This window comes from Zosterops lateralis (genome assembly GCF_965231275.1).
Source record: "Zosterops lateralis genome assembly, chromosome: 3".
In the NCBI taxonomy this organism is placed as follows: domain Eukaryota; kingdom Metazoa; phylum Chordata; class Aves; order Passeriformes; family Zosteropidae; genus Zosterops; species Zosterops lateralis.
The window spans coordinates 101,566,029-101,587,931 of record NC_139764.1 but is presented as its reverse complement, the minus strand read 5'-3'; the positions used below and the strand labels follow the sequence as shown (position 1 = coordinate 101,587,931).

The 21,903-nt window shown below is 37.3% G+C and overlaps 1 protein-coding gene across 1 annotated transcript; it reads right to left on the bottom strand.

Annotated features, from left to right (window-relative positions):
• Positions 1–280: 280 nt before the first annotated feature.
• DDX1 (DEAD-box helicase 1) lies at positions 281–20,111 on the bottom strand. Its single transcript, XM_083858049.1, has 26 exons — positions 20,051–20,111; positions 18,184–18,235; positions 17,254–17,317; positions 16,697–16,726; positions 16,368–16,464; positions 14,827–14,874; positions 14,610–14,693; positions 13,178–13,261; positions 12,667–12,743; positions 11,352–11,424; positions 11,165–11,241; positions 10,317–10,431; positions 9,684–9,822; positions 8,624–8,684; positions 7,381–7,479; positions 6,602–6,691; positions 5,808–5,996; positions 4,739–4,790; positions 4,150–4,296; positions 3,388–3,479; positions 2,797–2,869; positions 2,269–2,341; positions 2,110–2,152; positions 1,789–1,884; positions 961–1,081; positions 281–632 (listed from the first exon to the last, which is right to left on the bottom strand). The coding sequence occupies exons 1-26, from the start codon at positions 20,064–20,066 to the stop codon at positions 502–504; spliced, it is 2,223 nt and encodes a 740-aa protein (XP_083714175.1). The 5' UTR covers positions 20,067–20,111; the 3' UTR covers positions 281–501.
• Between the last annotated feature and the right edge of the window lie 1,792 nt (positions 20,112–21,903).

The following is a 21,903-nucleotide window of genomic DNA, read 5'->3' as shown; positions in this document are numbered from 1 at the left end:
GCCTACATGTAGGGGTTTAGGATAACAAAGAGATTCAAATACATATGTGAGATCTGGGTTTTTTTATTTAGTATATTAAATGTAAACAGCTGTCTGAATGAATTTGAATCTATCTTTAGTCAGCCCAGCATTAAAAATTTACAGTGCACAAATAGTTATTTTTAAATATAATTAAATAGAAATATAAAACTCTCCTCCCGTGTTTGCCTAACTACTCTTGTACTTACTACAAACTAAACCATGCAAAGAATGATTTTGCAAATTAATCCTTTACAGCAAAAAAAAAAACCCAAACAAAACCATTTCATCTTTGACATGTTTTATTTTATTAGGAGAACAGCTAACTCAAAGTTAACAGTGCTGAACACTCTGTTCCTCATGCAAGAACTATATTTAGTTTTAATCGCTTTCTAACTACCTCTACTCAGAGACAGTGTGGGATTTTTGTATTTGCAGGGCAGAGCATTTATTAACTCAAGCCTTCTCTCCAGAGTGGCACCATCAGAATGTTCTGAACAGCTGGTTAGGAAGATAGCCAAGATGCAAGAAAGATGTCTGAGCCTCCTTTTCAAGGGCAGCCAACTCTTGTACTGTAGGTGCCAGAATATCCACATGGCCCTTATACAGTCCACCTGCCAAAAGAGACACAATCTAAATTACACGTTCAAAGCCATTTTTCAGCAGAACTAACAATGCCCAAGCACAGTCATTCAGAAAGTTAATTACTTTGTTAAAAAAAGGCATAAACAAACCAAAACAGGTACACACACTCATCACTTGCAACCTGTAAGCTGCACGTAACAAATGCAGAAGATAGCAAAGAACTAGCAGCTTTTTATAATCCATTTATTTATAATCTATTACTTATTTATAATCTATTATTCTGTAGTTACACAGGAGACAAGCAGGAGGAAGCTGAGCATTGCATAGCAAGGGAACTCAAGAGCAGTTCATTCTTACCGCCCAGAGCTCTTTTCTGCCCATACGTGACTTTCCCATCAAAATCATCCACTGGTACTTTTATGTCTGGTTCAACTTGGGCAATAGTGCAGTTTAAATGTTCTTCAATCTCCCCCAGCAACTAAGAGAAAAAAACTCTTTAAGTACTCTCATGGTCCAAGACTAGTCAAACTACTATTCTAAACAGTCACATTTGAGTAGTTTGAACAGGAATGGTACAGAAAACAGTCACAGATACAGAAGACTAACACATTTTTATTGGCTTGGACTATACAAGTTCATTTACAATTTCAGTATGGTTTTACCCTACCTAGAAATCTTTATTCCATTCACTACTCAACTTGCATGAATAAGGCTACTCATAGTCCAAGCTTATTTACCACAGATGAGGTGTATTTGCCTTTCTTTATTAGAGAAAGAAAGGAAGTATTGATTTTTAACCTGCATTCATAGCTTGTATACAAATCCCAATGAAAGCCTACTTAAGTGACAAACTATTTCCAGGTTAGAGAAACAACAGTTTTAAGTGACAGTTTTGCAAATCTAAACAGAAGTGCATAACTAACACTCTTTAAATCTTAACAGATTTTGATTAGGAAGACTAAAAGGAAGCTGAATGTATGACTCTGACAAAATTGGCGGGAAATATTAAAATAAGCTTTTATAATTACACAACTTACAGAACATATACCTTGAAAAGTCTTCTAATTTCTTCTTTAAACAGAATCAAAGGTTATAAACACCCTAACTTCAACTACACAGGTGAAACAAAAACTTCATTCCCGAGTCTTTTAAAGGAATTAGGGAACATTTAAGCAAAATGCTTACCTGCATCTCATTGTACCATATGGTACAACCTCCCTCTTCCTTCAGTCTAGTGTTATAACACCCTTTTCCACGACTACTGCATACATGATACCAAACCTAGAAATAATGGAAAACAACTTCTAAACTTTCTGAAATAGAGTTTAGTACATTCATTTTAACTAATTATAAATGAAAAATAATTCAGGCATCTGTTTAAGTTCTCCTCCAATTAAGCATGGACAAACAAGCAGTTTTTCAATGCAGGATAAGAAGGTCAGAGAGCAGCTGTGGCCTAACTTCAGTAAATAGCGTGTGTTCATCTTTGCTTTGGAGTATAATTACCTTTTCTTTCTCTTTTGCCACAAGGGAGATTGCCAAACCCATCCTGAAATATTTCGGGAGAAGAAAGGGAGAAATCTATTTCAGTAACTATTGCCACCTTGTGAAACAACAAAAAAAAATACCAAGAAAACCTGGTGAGTGCTCTGAACACACACATACCTCTCAGCTCTGCCGACTCTCCCAATTCGATGAACATAGTTCTGTTTTTCATCAGGGAGTGTCACGTTGATAACTGTGTGAGACAGGCACAGTCCACAGAGAACATAAGATTTTTATTTTTTTAAATATATGAACTTAGGTCAGACATCTAAAATATGATTTTGATTGCTGCAATTCCTCTCCTTAGCCTATGTACATACTTTATAGTCTATTACAACAGTTACAGGTGTAACCTGCAATACCTGCAATAAAGGCTCTCACTCTGATACTGCTTCCTCCCTGATTACTTTTTGGCAAGAATGGAAAACCGAATTAATGATTTCCAAAAATACAGAACATCATCAGGTATTTGAGAACTTATGGTGAACAACCAAACTAAATATTGCCTAGTTTAAAAGCCTTTAACATCTCTGTCTCTTAAAATTATGCTATAGGTCATATATTATTTTAACTACTGGACAGGAATACAAATATATTGCAACTCCAGTGCAATTCAATAGCCTAAGTTTAAAAAAAACTATGTCTTACCATATGGAACGCCATGAATATCAATTCCTCTAGCAGCAACATCTGTGCAGATCAAGAAACGGACATCTCCTCTCTGCCAAAACAGAGTTGTAATGAAGTGTTGGGCTAAATACAGCAAGCAAAATCCCAAGCAATGAAACCATAGTCCTTTGCACTTACTTCACCTTGAAGTCTCTGTACATTTAGGAACACTTCAAATAAACCATGAATAGCTTGATGAATTTACATCTTTGTTTCATCCCCCAACACCGTAGGGCAAGCAAAAATCAATAAATGGCTTAATCAAAACTAAACTGTAATATTTAACTTTTTGTTTTTAAGTTATCAAGTACTAAAGACTTTAAAAACCAATGTAATTGCTATAGTTTAAAATTGGGGTTTTATTTCAAAGTAAGCCCACTATCTTCTGAATTCAAACTCACAAAAATTATATTGATTACCAGTACAGACTTCCACCTACAGAAAATGTGCCTCACAATTTCAGGAAGAGCATTTGAGTGCAATTTAAATGAAGAATCAGGAACACAAATTAACATATGAATTCAGGTATTAGGAGGTGAGGAAAAAGCATTCAAGAATCTACTGCATCACCTTAAATCTTTCCAGGTTTTGCTTTCTTTCTTGAGGTTTTCTATCACCATGGAGACAGACACATGAGAATTGATGTCCCTTCCTATCAGGGCCTGAAAAAATTTATATGCATTAATAACATCACATATAAATTATGACACAGAACCATACAGAACTGGAAAAAATTTCATGGGCAAAAAAATTTCACAGGCATCGGGGCAGAAAAAAAAACACCTCAAGATAAGTAGTTTAACACTCCTTCTCCCTCCTCACCAGAGCGTGTCTGTGCAGGCATTTCTCCTTAATCGTTCCTGCTCTAAATTTCCCCATTTCTACAAATGTCCATCTTCACCTTTCTCCTCAGACATCCCTTTCACTGTTCCTGTGTTTTCTTTTACATTTCTTCTTCTGTGTCTTATGTGTGAACATTTCTTCCCATGTCTCTTGCCCTTATCAACTATCAATTTTCCTAGTATATTTCAGCAGAGGCACCATATATCTTCTCACTGGTTCAGATTTTGGTGCATGATGGGTTTCCATCCATTTCAAAACTATGTGGAAACAGGTACAAGACAGTTCATTGCTTTCTTTCACAAAGGGCATCCCTGTAGCTTCCTCCTACAAAACCCTGAATTTTATGCCCAGTCAGTATGTAAAAAAACCAAAGCGCAATTTTGTTTGTGCTGTGTCCCAGTACTGGTGACCTCTATCACACAAATTTGGTGTTGAAAAAACACAGAAGTGAGAAAAGGGAGCTGAGTAAGGATGACATGAAAGCATCACCTCCGCCCTGTTGGATGAAGTACTGCTCCATATTATCACAGTCTATTTTAGTCCTGCAGAAAATAATGGCTTGGTCCATCTTGTGCTCTTTGATTGCCCGAACAGTGTATTCTCCTTTTAGAATTTTAATAGCTTCAGACCACATTTCTAAATAAAAATAAAGAAGTTATTTCACTCAAATTGTTTAAAAACATGAAGAACCTTTGAACTGCATACCTTTGAAGTTTTCCAGCCTTTGAATAAACAGCTAAACTTATTACTAGAGCAAGTAAGCTAAACCTTCAGTTTCTACCTCTCCTCTCCAGGCTCCTGTGCTCCAAGGTGATACAATACAGAAAGAACAAAAGCACTCAGAAGTTTCAGGTTTCTTGTACACACCAACAAACACTAGTCTACAAATATGCAAAATACATATTCAAGTCTCTTTCCCACACCCCAGGTACAGAAACACATTTCTCTTCAAGACTATGAGAATGTAGAAATAAAATTTTGGAGGAACATGACTTAAGACAAGCATCTACTACAATTTACCTTTACTTCAAAACATTTACAAAAATTTCACAAACTATTTCTTAAAGCTGCTCATTACCTGGAGTGTTAGCACCAGGTCGTGTATTGTCTTTTGCGTGGACTTCATCAGTCTAGGAAAAACACAAACAAAAAAGCCCCCCAAGTCAGTCTACTCTTCACATAGAAATACTTAACTCCATTAACTTGTAACTAGGAAGAAATGGAAGTTTAAAAGTAATCTTAACATTCTGTTCTCCCATCAACCACATTTACCTACCTTTAGCTAAAGGAAAAGTCTTGTGTTTAGGCACACAAAATTTATTCATAAAAAAAGGCAATAAAACTATTTATGTGACACTGGATAGGAAACACTTTGAACAAAGTGAAGAATTAAAAACACCCAAACAAACTTGAATAAAAAGATATTGTAAAATACAGTTAAATCATAAACAGTTGTTCCTTTTCTCCTATGCTAGGCTGAATCATATATAAACTTAAAATCCAAAAGAAATAAGCACATACTAAGATTTAATGAAAAGGTACTAACATGTGACAAACAGAGGTTCCAAAGAGAGATTAAGAAAACCTATGGACTTGTAACTGCATCAGAGTTGCCCAGAATATCATTTGGTTCCAGGTCATTCAGAACTTGAATATTCAAGACCTGAACAACCAACACCTTCTCACATGAATAGGTGTCAGGTGACTGTAGAATCTGGAGTCTCAAATGCTGAAATGCAGTCTGATATGAAATCCATTCCTGCTCATCTCACAGGCGTTGGAGACACAACTACCTTACACAATGATCCATCTTGGCAGGTTTATTTCCTTCTGCCAAGTCAGAAAAGAGGAACTAAGCACCATTAGGGCATGGACCATTAGCTGTGAAAAAGAGTGAAAAAGCACAGTGCCATTGCTCTCTAGTGCAAATCAGACTGTTACTCTGTCAAGCTCTTCCTCAGCCATGTTTGTCACACTGAGCTGTTCTGAAACAGTGTTATGACATAACTGATATGATGCTGACTACCATGGAACAAACCATTTCAGATTAAGCTGTTTCAACAGCCAGTAAAGATCCTTCAACATTAGGTCCCTGTTCCAAAGGTTAAATAAGTAAACATGGACAAATAACCCCAATTTCCACTTACTCTGATATGATTCTTGCCAAGCCTTTCCCAGAGTTTATCAGTTTTTGGATTTACAGGCACAACTACATGGTGTACAGTTTCAGGGACAGAATCTTCTCCTTTCAAATCAACCCAAGTAGGAAAATGCATGATTTTTTCAGATAGTTTCTTCACATCAAAAGAATGCAGTGTTGCAGAGCACACAATCACCTGAGAAGAAAAGAGTCATGTGGATACTACTGAAGATAAGATCCTCCCAGCCCAAAAAGGTGGGAGTAGAACTGGATGAATGTTATGTAGTTGAATGCATAACGTAGCACAGCAGAAAGAGTCTGGATTTCTTCATCACAGGAACCACTCAGCTGGCAAGAGTCAGGACACAAAATAAATTGCTTAATTATTCTCTTACAAAGACTCAATAAATTAGTAGGAAGACTGTAAAACTATTGAAAGCTGATGAATCAAGATTATTAACACATTAGAAATCATAAAGTATGTATTCAGTCATGTTTTGCTATATTTATATATAAATAATTCAAATTAAATTGAAACTGCTGAATATTAGGCTTCAACATCTAGAATACTAAAAATATATATCCCACAGGCAATTTACTGAACTCACTGAACAGGTGTTTGTTTTGGACAAGAGTTTTAGCAAACTCCACTTCAAAGGAGCATGCTCCATGCCAAATAATAGTCAAAAACTGAAAGCAGAGCACATCACCCCCCCACCAAAAAACCAAACAAATAAACAACAACAAAAAAACCCCACAACAACAACAACAAAAAAAACCCAAATCACAAACATTTTATACCTGAAGTCTCTTTCCATCTGAGGTTATTTGAGGAATTTGACTGTGGATCCTGTTTATGAAATCTGAATAACCTTGGAGGAGAAGGCCATCCTACATGGGGATGAAATAAAGAGATGAAGCTGCAGATCTTCTCTCTCATTTCTCAGTCTTTACACTTGAGTTAGATACGCAATATACTCCTACTCTCAGAAGTTCTGGCATTTAATTAGCTGGACAGGTCAATGCATGGCAGGGATACTACTACCAAGGAGAAATAGCCCAGTAAAAATGTGGAGCACTTACACTACAGCTGCTGTGCTTCACAAGAAGCTCAGCAGCTTCTCGTAACTAACACCCCAAGGCATTTAATCTTCCTGAATACTCAGTTGTACTACAACAGATCAGAGAGATGCCCTTATTTCACAGCATATGGAGTACAACGTTCACTGGCTTCAAGACCTGCTGGGTTAACTAACACTTATATTTTGTCTTTGTCCTTTGAGTTCCCTGCAGCAACAGGGAAAGATTTCAGTACCTTGTAAATACAACTTGAAATATATTCTTCTATCAGAAAAATTCCAAACATATTTAACAGAGATACTATTGAGGGCAGGGGAAAAAGAAAAGTAGGTTACTATGGTTGCAAACGATGAGAGGATTAAGGTGGAACAGCCTACAGGTATTTAACTGTTCCAACTGAATTATTAAATACTACAGAACAATAATGTTTTACTTTTTTTCTGCAAATATCATATGGCATTTAAGAATAGAATTTAAGTAGCGCTTAGTTCTTTACATACAGCTTCATCCAGAACCAGGAATCTAACTTGAGATAAATTAATCTTCCCCGTTGAGACCAAGTCATCCAGCCTTCCAGGAGTTCCAACGACAATATCCACCTATGAAGTACATAAAGAGTATGGCTTGGTCCTGTAACTAACTAGAGGCATTCAAAGTTTTACCTAAGGTTAACATTATGAGACAATTATCAGTATAATGCTTTCTCTTCTATAAATTATAACTTCATAAAATCCTAGAGTAACTTGAGTTGGAGGGATCTCTTGAGATCATTTGGTCTCCACTCCCCACCTTCACATGCAAACCAAGGACAATTTCCAAGTTATTTCAGGTAGCTGCCAAATACAATTTTCAGTACCCTTCTGGAAAGGATTCCCACAGCCTCCTCTCTAGGCAACTTGCATTTTGGTTCTACAGTCATTTCATTAGCAGAATCTACCTTAGGGAGGAAGCCTTCCCTTATTTGGGAAGTGCTGTGTCCCTTTTTTCCTCCCTTGAACCCCAAGCTGTGTAATTTTGTTATCTAAAGCCAACAAATAGATTTGTTTTTAAATGAGGATAATTTTTTCTCATGGTGGAAGGATACAAAGTCTATAACTATACAAGCACCTTAAAATTTTGACAGACAGGAGGGTTCACAATCAAGAATTTAGCATTCACACGGAAGTCAATCTTCCAGTTCAAGTAGCCTTAACAGAAAATTTGTATTTTCGCAGCTAGAACCCCTAGAAAATTTATCAACAGTGACGTGTTTTCACTTCCAAAAGTGAGTCTTATATAAAAACAAGACCCTGTGACTATGTTCTCTCTAAATTGTGACTGAATCAATTGTAGATTCCATGCTGCTGAAACCAGATCACTTCCTTCTACGTAGGACTGGCTTGTAGCATAGGTTCATCTTGATAACTGCAGTCTATTTTTATTCACAAAAACATGGAACAAAAATAAATACGAAAACTGTCTTGTTGGTTAAGGACTAATGGCAAACAATTACACCTTTAAGATTTTCAGGAGTACTCAGGCTTCAACAGAATTTGACTAAGTACTCTAAGTACTTGCATTGACATGGAAGTAAAGGAACAACTGTGAGACTGGGGCAACATGAGCTTGCTATCGACTGTACATTTTCTTTTTAACATGTTTATTACTCTTATTACATGAGTTACCACCATTAATATCCTTTAGCAACATCATAAGTTACTCAGAACCCAAACTAATAAATCATATGAAAAAAATACAACTTACACCTTGTTCCAGTACAGAGAGTTGATCTCTTGCAGCAACTCCACCAATAATTAGCAGTTCCCTAAAATTACATCAATGTATTTGACATTTACCTATTTATTATTTTCAGAAGGTATATTAAACATGTCTGAAGATTGATTCTTTTATTGATAGCTGACAATTAACAGCTCTGAACAATATTTTTAAGAATAACAGAAAACATTAATTCTGAAATTTATCCTTTCACATGCAGTGTACTGTATTTCAAGTGAAAACTTTGTTACCAAACTATATTTGATTGTGATTACTTCATCACTTGTATCAAACAAATTAGCACCTTAACCAATTTAATGTTACAAAAAAAAGTTTCTTAATCTCAAAAATAATGTAACTTAGTTCAATAGTTTCCTGTGTCCTTGAAAGTTGGAAATGCAAACAACAGTAAACTAAAGGAATCTTTCATTGTAGCTTGCCCATTTCTATTGCTTAATTCCAGCACTTCTAGTAAATGCACTCTTATAAACAGATTGCTGTTTAGAATTGGCAGATGGTTACATTTTAGAAGTACAGTCAAGGCAGAGACAACTTAAAACCAAAACAACTTATAGAGGATTCAATTTTCAGACTTGCATTTTCATAATTTGTCCTGTAAGCACATAACTAAAGAGAGCAGACTTTGTATATAACTATTTGATGGAGATGAGAACCAAACTAAACAAGGGGGCAGAGGGAGATGGGGGCATAGGTAATGTTTAGGAAAGAAGGGCAGTAAGCAGATAATGTTTCTAGTCAAGAAAAGCATGTGAAGTATCACACTAGTTATCACTGATAATTAAAAAAAAAACCTACCCACCGAATTTGTTAGACAACAAAAAGGCAGTTCACAGATAAAATGCACCAAAGACCCCCTAAGTGGTCTAACTGTAGTTGAAAAGTCAAAAGTTTGGTTGGTAGCAGATTATTACTGATATTGTTAGCATCACTGCAGATTATGGTTCACTCAGCTACAAAGTGTAACCCCCCCCGCCCATCTCCCATCCACAGAAAATACCATAAAGGCAACTAACAAATTCACTATTACCTTAATTTGGGATTATCAACATATTTTTTGAACTGCTTCACGTTGTTCAAAGTTTGTTCTGCCAGCTCTCTTGATGGTTCTACAATCAATGCTTTTGGAGCATTTGGAAGGTTCTGTGCTTGAACCACTTGTGCGCTTCCTAAGTGGAAAAAAAAATCACAATTAAGACAAATTACATTCTTATTCGGGAATTTTTTTACTGGAAATGGACTTGGATTTTTTATTAGTAATTAAAACCTAATAATTCTAAATGCTCCATTAAGAGGTGATGTGATTGCTCTCTCAATTATGAATAACTTCAGAATAATGTTTAGAACTTACAGGTGGGTGTACTGGTCTTGCAGGATAACCCATTCTATTCTGAGGCATAAAGACACACACACATTTTTATGATAACACTATTGAAAACCTTAGCTGGACTTATTTTATCTGATGTACTTCTAAATTCAAAATATTAAAGACTATTGGTGGTTTACGAGTAAGAAAATCTGGCATACTTTCAAAAAAGCAGCAATATTTCTTCATTACTGCAGTATTTCAAGATCTTTCTGATGGCAATTAAAGGGATCAAAAGGTGCTCTGTAACATAACCTGACTACAGAAACAAGAGAAGTTTGTAAAAATCTAACCTACCTGAGTGCTGTGATTTTACAACACTACCCTCAGGAGCCTTGCAAAGACCAACATAGCCATCTTTTGGTGGAAACTTGAAATCTTCTTCACCAAAATTGAATTTCAATTCAGCATTCTAGGTTTCAAGAAAGTTGTATCATACAAATAGGTTCAACAGACCACATAAAATGAGAAACAACTCAATAATAAAAAAACAGATAGACAAGGAGATAGGGGTGGTCTTTTCTTCTCCCATCTTATACATTCCTCTTCCCTAAGTTGTTGGAATTAAAAAAAACACAAACAAACAAAAAGCCAACAAAAAACCCAAAGCATTTTTTCTTAAGTTGTACATTTCTCAAACCACTGAAACGTTTTGCTAAAATCTTTACTGCTTGAGAGATAGACTTAAAAAGACTAACTCAGAATGAAAGGTTTTGCTAAAATCTTTACTGCTTGAGAGATAGACTTAAAATTACTAACTCAGAAAGACATAGTGCTACATTACAGTAATGTTAGTGCTCAGAACAAATGAAACAGGATAGCTGACTTTCAAGCTATTTGCTTGTATCAGTCAAATGGCAGTATACGAAAGTTTAATACACACAACAGGGCACTGTTATGAGGAATTAGTTATTCATGCTGTTCTACCTATAAATTCAAGATTAAAATTTGAATTTAAACATTTAGCTTAAATGGTACTCAAAGTTAACACACGTTATTACTTCAGTAGTGAATACTGGTAAACCAAAGAAAACTGACTTTACATGCACAACTACAGGTGGCTGTGCAAATTTTATACTTAAATAGCCCATTAACAATCCCAGAAAAATTATAATCATCTTGGATATCTGTAATATTCCTGTTACCTTCAGTACACAAGCTGCAAAAAGTGCCTGGTTCCTTATATGCGGTGGGATGTCAAATGCAAGGCCAAGGTCCTTCCCTGAAAGTAGAGTTAGTTCAGTCAGACTCTGCAAGTGTGTGAGTTCCTCTCCCTCTCTCCCCCAGTGAAAGCATCCAAACAAAATTCCAAAGAAAGAGAATAAAACTTACCATTTTTGGAAAATTTTATTTGTCCTTTTTCCGTGTCTAGGTAACACCCAATCGTATCATGCATAGTGAATTCCTGCCAAAAAAAAAAAAAAAAAAGTTCGTGAAGCTAAGACATTTTCATTGCATTAGGAAGACTTAGTGCTTATATTCTGTCAGCTTTTAGTTTTCTCACCTCTCCCTAATAAATGCTGGTTCTTGAGAGAAGTCAAGCAAGTTCAATTTATTTCAGTAAGATTGTTATAAATAGAACACATTTTTATCTCATTACAAGTCTTCAGTAAACTGCCCAATTGATCTTAAATATTTAAACTTTTATTACTGCTTTAAATTTACTTCAAAAACCAAACACAATTATATGTTTAGGTAATTTACCTGGAAGTATTCTGCATTATGGAAAAGCACATTAGCCATGTATTTATTAGCCAATGTAAATCTAAGCTTAGAACACAACACATGGCATCAGAAACATGCATTTTCACTATAATAAAAGACTAACTCTTGAAGATGATGAAATATGCATGTTTTGTATACTTAAGTGCTTTATTTAAGTATCTTGAGATCTGTTAAAGATATTCAATAACATTTATATATTATAAAATGCTTCTAATCAACAGCCCAAGAGTCACTATTAATCAAGCTACAGTAGTCATGAGAGTTGCAAGTTTTATGACATTGACTTCACTATTACCACAAAAAGACCTGAGTTTGTGCTGCAATACTCATTTATATAAATCATGCTTAAACATCTCAATTCCACTGCTACACTACACAAAAACCACTACAGATATTCCCAGCAGACACTTCAGAAATGTACATTAAGATAATGGCAAACCCAACCCAATAGTCTGAAGTAGTGCTAACTACTAACTGTGTCTTAATAGCAATTAATAATGCATTTTGACAGATTACAGAGTGTGCTATTACTTCTATTTTAATTTTTAGTGAGCAGAATGCGATGCTGTCGCTTGGATGTCCACAGTGTATCCAGACAGGTTGATCTATTCAAGCTAAAACTGAAGTAAGTCAAGACAAATCTCAAGAGGTCAGTTAATTTTTAACCTGTAACACATAGCAAAATTTTAACTTCTAAATAATAGATATAATTACAGTCTAACCACTATCATGTCTCAAGTTTATAACTGCTTTTATTGAATCTTTAACAAGCTTTTATCCAAAAATGCTTCAATGTTCTACTGTACTTTTACCCAGTGAGTCTCCCTTAGCAGTGAGCACTACTTCAAAAGACAGGTGATTGTAATAGGACAAACATGCAAAACTTTTAATAATATTTCTACCAAATGCAATTCAAGCTTACCTCACCATAGCTGTCAAATTGCTTGTTGTGAGATTTCTTACCAGTGCCACCAAAGCCAAAGCCAAATTTATCAGTGCCTGAAGAGAAGACAATAGGCTTTTATCTTTTGGTTGACAGGTTATGTTTTTTCCTCTTGGTATTAGCAACTTAAATCTCCAACACTACCACATAAACAAATAATACACAGTGCTAACTAAAGATTTCTGACCTGGATGTACACCAAACTAGTACTTTCACAGCAATGTATTTATGGATTTTACTAGTCTCCAGACATCTTCATTCAAAAAAAAAAAAAAAAAAAAAAAAGGCAGAAAGTCGCAGAAGACGAAAAAACACGCCCACCACCAAAGACTTGCCCTTACAGGAAGTAAAATACTCATACAAAACATTTTTAACTCTCTGATATTGGGATCCTTCCCAAAGACTCCATTCTCTGCAACACCAGAACAAGATTCCACACATTCCATGTTGATATAAAAACTACCTGTAGGTTCTTCAGAAGGAAACTCACCCAGATCTAGTGAAGCCTGCATAGTTGACCAACCAACTCTGCACAAGCCTTGGTCATGACAGGAAACTTCATAGTAGTATTTTCCTTTAAAACAAAAAGAAAGGCTCTAATACAATACCCAAATTAATTAAGCTGGTTCAGTCTTGCTCCTTCCAAGCCCATACAAATCTAACATTCCCAGTCCTGCTAAAAGTGTCATAAAGTCCTCTACTGTGTTTGTGTGAAAAGGTTGTGTGTATACCCATGTATGGAATGAAGAAAGAGCAGGCAAAAGAGACAGTAGTGTGCGAGGTAGTGTGCGAAAGGCTCCAAAGGAGTGACAAGCAAGAGAGGATGTGCATTCCTACTGAATACACAGGAACCAATAAACTCAGGACACAAGGTTCTGCAGAATTAGTACCAGACCACCAGCATATGCCCCAGCTTCAACAACTGCTTGTGCCCCTTGAAGCACATCCAGCTGGCTGTCATGTATGTAGAGTCTACAGAATTATCTGCCTATCTCATGAAATGAGACTGTTTAGGGTCTTTCTGAACACACACCCAGAACCACTGCTGTATCAGCATGACTCTGCTTCTAAGCCAAGTGTTAGGGTTGGCCTCTCAACTATTGCTACAACCACAGAACCATGAAATTTTTGCACGCACACATCTGGTTGAAGTCTGTGAGGAAACAACTCAAAGTACTGTGTGCTTAGCCATTTCCTAAAAAAATGCATTCTGATGAATATTAGTTATGATTCTACCTCCTTCAACTCAGTCTCCTATTGATGCCTGAAGATTTTTAGCTTTCTATGTATACTTCATGTATTTGTTGCTTAGTAGACTGTTAAATGCTTAGGTATAACTTCTAGTACTCTTCTAGCTTTCTTTCCCACAGTGAACAAACTCTTTGATGCATTCCTAAAGTTTTGCTTAGTCCTGCTTGCTAGTTTACCAGGGACTTTTTCTTTTTGTACCATGTATTGTAGACATCATAAAGGTAAGAGTCAGAAGACTGGGGGGAGAACTCCAAGGGGGCAGAATCCAGCAGGGAGGTTCTAACCTAACCAACTGCTCCTCTGACTGGACAATATTGGCTGGATATTCTAACTGCCCAATCTTATAAAATAGTATGAATCTAATTTGGGGGGTGGTTTCCACCATCTTGTGTACCTGAAAGCTTTCAAGTAAAAACTTGCTTTTCTATTATCATTTTAACATTGTTTGGAAGGTTTTGTTCTACTTCCAGGCATCACTATCAAAGAAAACAACAACAACAAGGAGAACAAAACAGAGCTATTTGTCATTTCCAAGTCTTAAGCTACTAAATTTGGTGAGATGGATAGAAAGTTTTTAATGCAACCACCTACATTAACAATGGCTGAGAAGCAGGCATTTCAGCTGAAACTTTTCTAGAACAGTAATACAAATCACATCGCTTTATATCTACCTTTCGTCACGCCTCTCGTTGCTCTGCATCCGTGCCATTCTTTTATCTCTCTGCTTTGACAACACAAGCCATCTGATCCAATTGCTGAAAATTACAAGACAAAGTTACTCAAAGAAAATGCCTAACTGCTTTTAGGAGAAAATTTTATGCATGCTTTCCTCTGGTTTATTCTTTTTTACCAAGCAAATATTCTCAAGTAAACAGCAGCACAACTCACCAAAAGCTGATCCTCTGTCATAGGGGTTCATTTGCCATTTATTGAGCACTAAGTTTGAAAGACAGTAACAGAAAAAGCATTAAATCAACAAAGCAAGCCTGAAAACCTCAAACTAGAATTCAAATTGCTTCTACAGTGTTTGGCTTGTTTTTTTTGGGAAATAGCTTTGTTCCAATGAAATTCATATGAGCTCAAAATGAAGGCCTACAATCTGAAGGAGTGGCACAAATGCTTAATGCAAAGGTATTCTATGGAAGTTCAGATTATTCCATTACAGAGAACATAGATTAAGTTACTTAATGCAACTGAAAACAATGACGACTTTTATAAAATAAGGCAGTTTCACACAATCAAATCAAATTCAGATAGAAAATATCTGAAACTATATTAAGAACAACAAATTTGAAATGCATTATTTGCCATTTCTCTTCCAAGTTTACATTACAGTATTTTTCAGGCTATAAGTTAAAATGTCATTACTAAGGAGCTAAGATACATGTACATAGAATTTCTGACTTCATTTTTCATATGCCCAACAATATGCTGTAATAAAATCCATACGTGATTAAAAAAAACATTTCAATTAGGTTTGCTGAGTATATTTGTGTATTCATATTACATTCTCTCAAGGAGGATTTTATTTTAACTTTTTTCTTTTTTTTTTTAAGCTGACTTTACTGTCACCAGTGTAGCAGTGGTTATAATGATGACAACTTCTATAACATCTTTTGAGTGTTGCTTGTGCAAATACTGTTCACTTACATAAAACTCAATCTTATGCATACCACGGACTGGACATGGTTATTGTCTTTATAATTCCAAGCTTAATTAAATGGATGTATAATAGACTCTCAAATACTGTGAGGATATTATCATTGTTACAATCCATTCCATATAGCTGAGTTCTGACCATGTGCATTTCCTGCTCAATTCAGCATTGATTAGAACAAACTGTAGCAACTCAAGATGTTGTTATTCAATTCCAAACCTAGGCAGGTGCCAAAAGGAACACAACAGCTCTACTCAGCACACCAGAACTGAAATATCCTACACTGTTATCTCAGCCACTCAAAAATATGTTTGAACCTAGAAGAGCTTTCTGCTCAAGCTCACTTAAGAGGCCCAACCCAACTCCATGGTGTCATAGCTGGTCTCACCTATTCCTGCAACAGAAAGATGTTTTTTAACTCCTTTTAAGGTGGATATCACCACCACTTTACATCTTGCAAGGCATTAACTTGCAAGGCATATGGCTTTCAGAAGAACACTGGAAAGCAAGGTGTGGATCAACCAGCCTCAAGCTGGAAACAAGAGCATTACTAAGAGTCTCCAGTCATATGCACACCAGTTCTTTCCATGATTCCACCAGTAAATTCATATTCACTGTTTAATAAAACACTGAATGATGACATTCTATTTACATTATCCCAAATTATGGGAAAAAACTTATCTAACGGCAGGTTAACGTTACTCTTAAAAGTAACAAAATCAACATGAGTTTGCAGAGTTTTGAATTTAAGGAGTGTGACATATAAAATTACCTGCCCCTCCAGTTTTAATAGTGGCTTTTCCTTTCTTGCCTTCCATTTGGTCTTTCAGTGTTTCATAAACAATCTGGATAACGGGAATGCTGAAGGCCTAAAATGAAAAGTTACTTTTATTCACAAGTTATACACTTATTTCCAGCCTTGTTTTCAGGTGCAATACCCACCCCCAGAAACACTGAAATACATTCCTACATTTATGTTGGTAAAGGCTATTTTCAATAATGTTTGAATACAGATACACATTCTCTCTGCATATATGCACACACACACCTCTCATCACTTAAAGACTTCTACTTTCTGCTAATTTAAATTTGATTACTTACACCAGTTTTTCCACTCCCAGTTTCAGCAGCCTAAAGGAAGAAAAATACAAGAGTTTAACCAGCACTGTAAGGACTGTTCTAGATTTCCATTTTGATAAACTACATTTATTTTTTAGGAAGTATTATTTTGTTTAATAGAATCAAGAACGCAGAGATCCACAAAACACATGATGCACAAGGCATACTAATCTGATACATGCAAGGTTATTATACTGCAGCATTGGCTTAGGCAGTATCAGCCACATTCCATACAGAGCTATGTCAGGCATTTACAGCCAAAAGGAGAGTAGGTGTTATCAGAGAGCCCTCATTCATGTGGCAGTGCCTGTCAAGAAGTCAAAAATTAAAGCCTCATACCCCCAGATTTCATCTGCCAGAACAGCTGGAAACACACCAGGAACTCAAAGAGGCTTTTACCTGAAGAATATACTTCCTGTTTTAGTAGGACAGGTGAGCTAGTGTAACTACAGACACATCTGGAAAGAACAAAATTGACCACACAACCAACAATTATAAGGGACAGGATTTCTATGAACAGGGCTATCCTGTGTACATACCATAAGCACATCACCACCTCCCAAAATCAACGGGATGGATTCTGCTTGGATATCTGTAGGGAGACTACAGGAAAGAATACATTAACACAAGGTAACGTTCTACGTAAGTAGAAAAATAACTTTTTACTTATATAGAAATTTACAGAAACCATGGCCATCTGCAAGATAAAGTAGGTGACCTGCTTGCAGCAGGTTCAGCTGCACCTTGATAAAAGGCTCCATCTCACATCACTATGCTAAACTATAAAAGAAATTTATTAACTATATATTCCTTGTCTTCCTTTCTTCAAGTTAGTTTTTCTTTAAAGCCAGCCCTTATTTACACAAATCCTATTCAAAACTGGAAAAGGAATTAAAAATAACTAAACATAACCAGCATTTTCAGACAATCACAGCTGATTAATACCATTTATATGAGAAGAATTACATTCATTAAGTTTGTCCAAATTGAGAACACTGTGAATGACAATTTAAAAAAAACTCTGAAGTAAAAACATTTTGGCAAAACAAGTAACCAAACACAAGAATAACAACAATTTTAGAAGACTGACACACAAGCATTAAGTTTGAAAAACACAATCATAGACCACAGTCTGGAAAAAATGTACTAAACTAGCATCAATTATGTGACAGTATTTAATCAAACAATCCCATGATATAGAATAAATAAACCAGAGGCACAGAGCCTTTTGTGTAACAAAACAAGTGAAGCATAAGAGGTCATGCTCTGCTTATCCAAACTTAAATGTTACTGCTGCAGTCACAGTTTGTATTTTTCAGCCCTTCACACTACAGAGAAGCTCCTGAGATGCAATGATAGTTAGAAGAAAACACACATCCACTCTGCTTTAATGTGACAGCAGAGGTGCTTTAAGCAGCATGTCATACATTGCTGAAAGGCAAATTAGAGTTTGGCACACTCCTACTTACAGCCAGTCCATCTCCTCCACCGCTTGAGCGATCTCAGGCATGACACCCATCTCTGTAAGACAAGCACAAAAGGATGGAGCAGTGTTACCAACCTCACATTGCCCAAAGACTGCCAAGCATCCACGCTTCCAGCTACAGACAGAACCATGGAAAACCACTCTTTTGGCGTGTGCAGCCTTCACACCCACTGACAGAAATGTTCTACCCTCCTCACAGGCAGCTTTGAGAGCAGAGTAAGTCAGGCATACACCGGGCACAGGGACAGGTACAGACACAGAACCAGCTCCAGGGCGAGGTACTTTTCTTTGCACCTTTAAGGAAACTGCCTATGCAGACAACAGGGAAGACCTTGTTAAGCACAAATAGCCAACTTTCTCTACAGCTGAGGTGCAAACAGTAGAAAAAACCTGTATCCCATAAGGGGCAAATCTTGCCTGACCCACTTGCAGCATGTACAATGAAAAGACAACACTTTGATTTTGATAAAGTTACTAACTCTCTCACCTTTGAAAGGTTTTTTTCCTTGGATACCCTTTCTGGCAAACTTGTATCAAGGTCTGATGGTTGTACCTCAGACATAAGTTAAATTTGGAGTAACATCTTGTATGTTGATAAACAAATACTCCGTATTTAAAAAGGAAAACAAAAGGAATCTGTAGCTATTCAATAGGGGCAAGAAAAAAGTGTATCCTAAGCAACTCAAATGATGGCAGCACACCACCAAAATAACAATTTATCTGCTGGTCATCTCTGGGTACATAAGGTTATCTAAATCAACTCCTTCAGCTCCAAACCTGCACTGTTCCAAGCAGAGGTTTTACACTACCACACGCTGGGTTTCAGACACAGCACAGGCACATGGACACACTCTGGGCTGGGCTACAGGTGGATGTGTGCAGCCAAAAAGTATTCTGCCATTTGCTATAATAAAACTGCTGTAAGAAATGTGTTTTATTTGTAATGTGACTTCAGGAAGCTTTAATATTTTCAAGTGCTGGCTTGTACTCCTACAAAAGCAGGCAATCCACACACAAGCAACAAATCCAACAGCAATCAAAATCAATTCCTGCTGATTGCAAGTTAAAAACTAATCCATTCTTATTTTTTTCCCATATTCCCATACTTCCAATTCACACAGTTTAATTCAATAAAAAGTACAAGAATTTAATCAAAAAATGTCACTGTAACATTTTCCTCACCTACACCCAAATTAACCCTGCTGCACCGTGTCTAAACTGACCTGCAGCTCTCGGGAAGAAGCTTCAGCATTTTCCCCCATGATAAGACGCAAAAAGTTCAATTAAAAGGAACAAATTAAAAACCCCATATACATTAAAACCTTACAGAGCTCTGACCTTGTCTGGCTGCCTATTTCTACAAATACGTGCATGGGGGACACTAAGACTGATATTTCCTCCTTTAATAGTAAGATTTTGGATTACAGTTTACGATTGTACACATATACATCGTTTATACAGTATATATATTTCGCTAAGCCGTATCTCCAGGCAGAGCTTCTCTTATAAAGAGACAGTTATTATCCACTGCTATACAGAGAATAGTTACCATAAACCTCCTGTTACCGAAACCAGTCAGCATGAGGAATTAGCCTAATTTTTAAGAAGCCCCCTTGTTAAATCCACATATTCAATAAAACCTGCAAAACCATTCCGATAATCACTTCTCACAGCCTAGAGACGCCTGAGGACACAGGGAGAGGCCTCGCACCCTCCAGCCTGATACATGTCAGCCACACCCCACCGCGGGCCAGGCCGGGAGGGCGGCCCGAGGAGCTTCCCCCGGGAGGCCGGGAGCCGGCGGGCAGAGGCGAGAGGCTCCCTCAGGGCCGAGCCCCCGCGCCACGTACCCGAGAACGCCGCCATCTTGGCCCTGGGAGCACGGCGAACAGCGCAGGGCGCAGGCGCGGGGCCGGGCCGCCGCTTTATGGGGCCGGGTGGGCGCAGGAGCCGCCGCGCCGCGCGTTCCGCCCCGGCCCGAGGGTCCCCCCGGTATCGGTGAGCCAGAGCCCCTCAGAGGTGTGTGCTGGGCACACGCTCATATACGTCATTCTCCGCTTTTTACAGACGTTTTACAGCACTTTTCCCCAAGTGCTGCACCGTCTTGTTTTAGTGTAACTTCTAGTGACATTAGACGCGAGAATCTTCGGGGTTTTGCCAAAAACAAAATGAGATTGCAAGTACAGAAATGCAGCTTCTACAATTACATCACAAACCAAGGGTGCATTTGTCTGCTAAGTGGAAGGCACAGTATAAACTATTGCCTAGTACTTTCCATTGTGAAACACAGCTTCAGTCTTTCCGAAGGCAGCATGAGATAGAAACACATCTGGTTCAAAGACCAAAAAAAAACCACCCCAAAATAAACATCTCTGACAATGTAGTTCTCTTGATTGTGTTGCAATTTGAATATTGGTTTTGTCCTGGTCGTTTGTTTCAAGATCTTTTTTAAAACTCGCTGAGCACTACTGGCTGTTAACCTGCAGAAACTGGTATGTAGAAACTGGTGTCATGCAGAGAAAAAATACAGCTGGGTATTTTATACCATTCATACCAGGCTGTTTGCATTGCAATGAGTTCTCATGTATTAATAATTCATTTGGGAATATCTTCCTTTGATGTGCCTCTTTCCTTTCACTATTATTCACTATATCTGTCAATCATTAGTTTGCTTGCTTTCGTATTAATGACAAAACTAGTGATTTTTTTAAAGGCACAGATATGAATAATGCACAGACTCAACCATGACTCTAAGAAAACCTGTTTGCAGGCAGACCTTGATATCAATATATAGTGCTGTTTGTTGGTGTGGAATGTGGAGTGTAATTTACTATAAATCTCCCACAATTCTTTGAAACTTACAAACATGATGTTATTCTATTTACTACTGCTTTACAAGCTACATTGTCAAATATAGCGTAAAAATAGCAAAACAGTAAAATGGCTTTTTTTTTTTCCTCAGTAGTTGTTTCTCCTTGAAGTCTTTCTTAAGTATCCAACAGAGCTGTCATATTGCCCTGAATCCCTAGTTTCAGGATTTGAATTTTTGTTTAACCTAATTCTAGGGTGCACAGCTGCCAACAAGAGCTTGCTAAACACAAGTGAAAATTAGACTGCAAGAGCAGAAGTGTCAGCGTGTGAAGTAACTTTATTTCTATTTTACAAATGCTTTATAAAGTTGTAGGAAATAGGCTGAAACATCATAATTATTTGACAGAACCAATTAGGTTGGGAAAGACCTCTGAGATCATCGAGCCCAACCTGTGCCAGAACATCACCCTGTCAACCAGAGCCCTGAGTGTCACCTCCAGCGTTCCCTTAAACAGCCCCAGGGACGGGGACTCCGCCGACTCTCCTGGGCAGCCCATTTCAATGTTTAACAGCTCTTTCTGTGGAGAAATCCTCCCTGGTGTCCAACCTGAATCTCCCCTGGTGCAGCTTAAGACTCTCCTCTCGTCCTGTTGCTTTTTCTGTGAGAAGACTGACCGCACCAGGATACAGGGAGATAAGGGCTCCCCTGAGCCTCCTTCACTCCAGGCCAAACACTCCCAGCTCCCTCAGCCGCTCATCAGACTTGTGCCCCAGTCCCTTCCTCAGCTCCCTGCTCTTCCCTGGACACACTCCGGCCCCTCAATGTCCTTCTTGATGTGAGGGGCCCAGAATTTACAAACAAACAAGCTCATTTTATCTGCTTGGGAGAGCT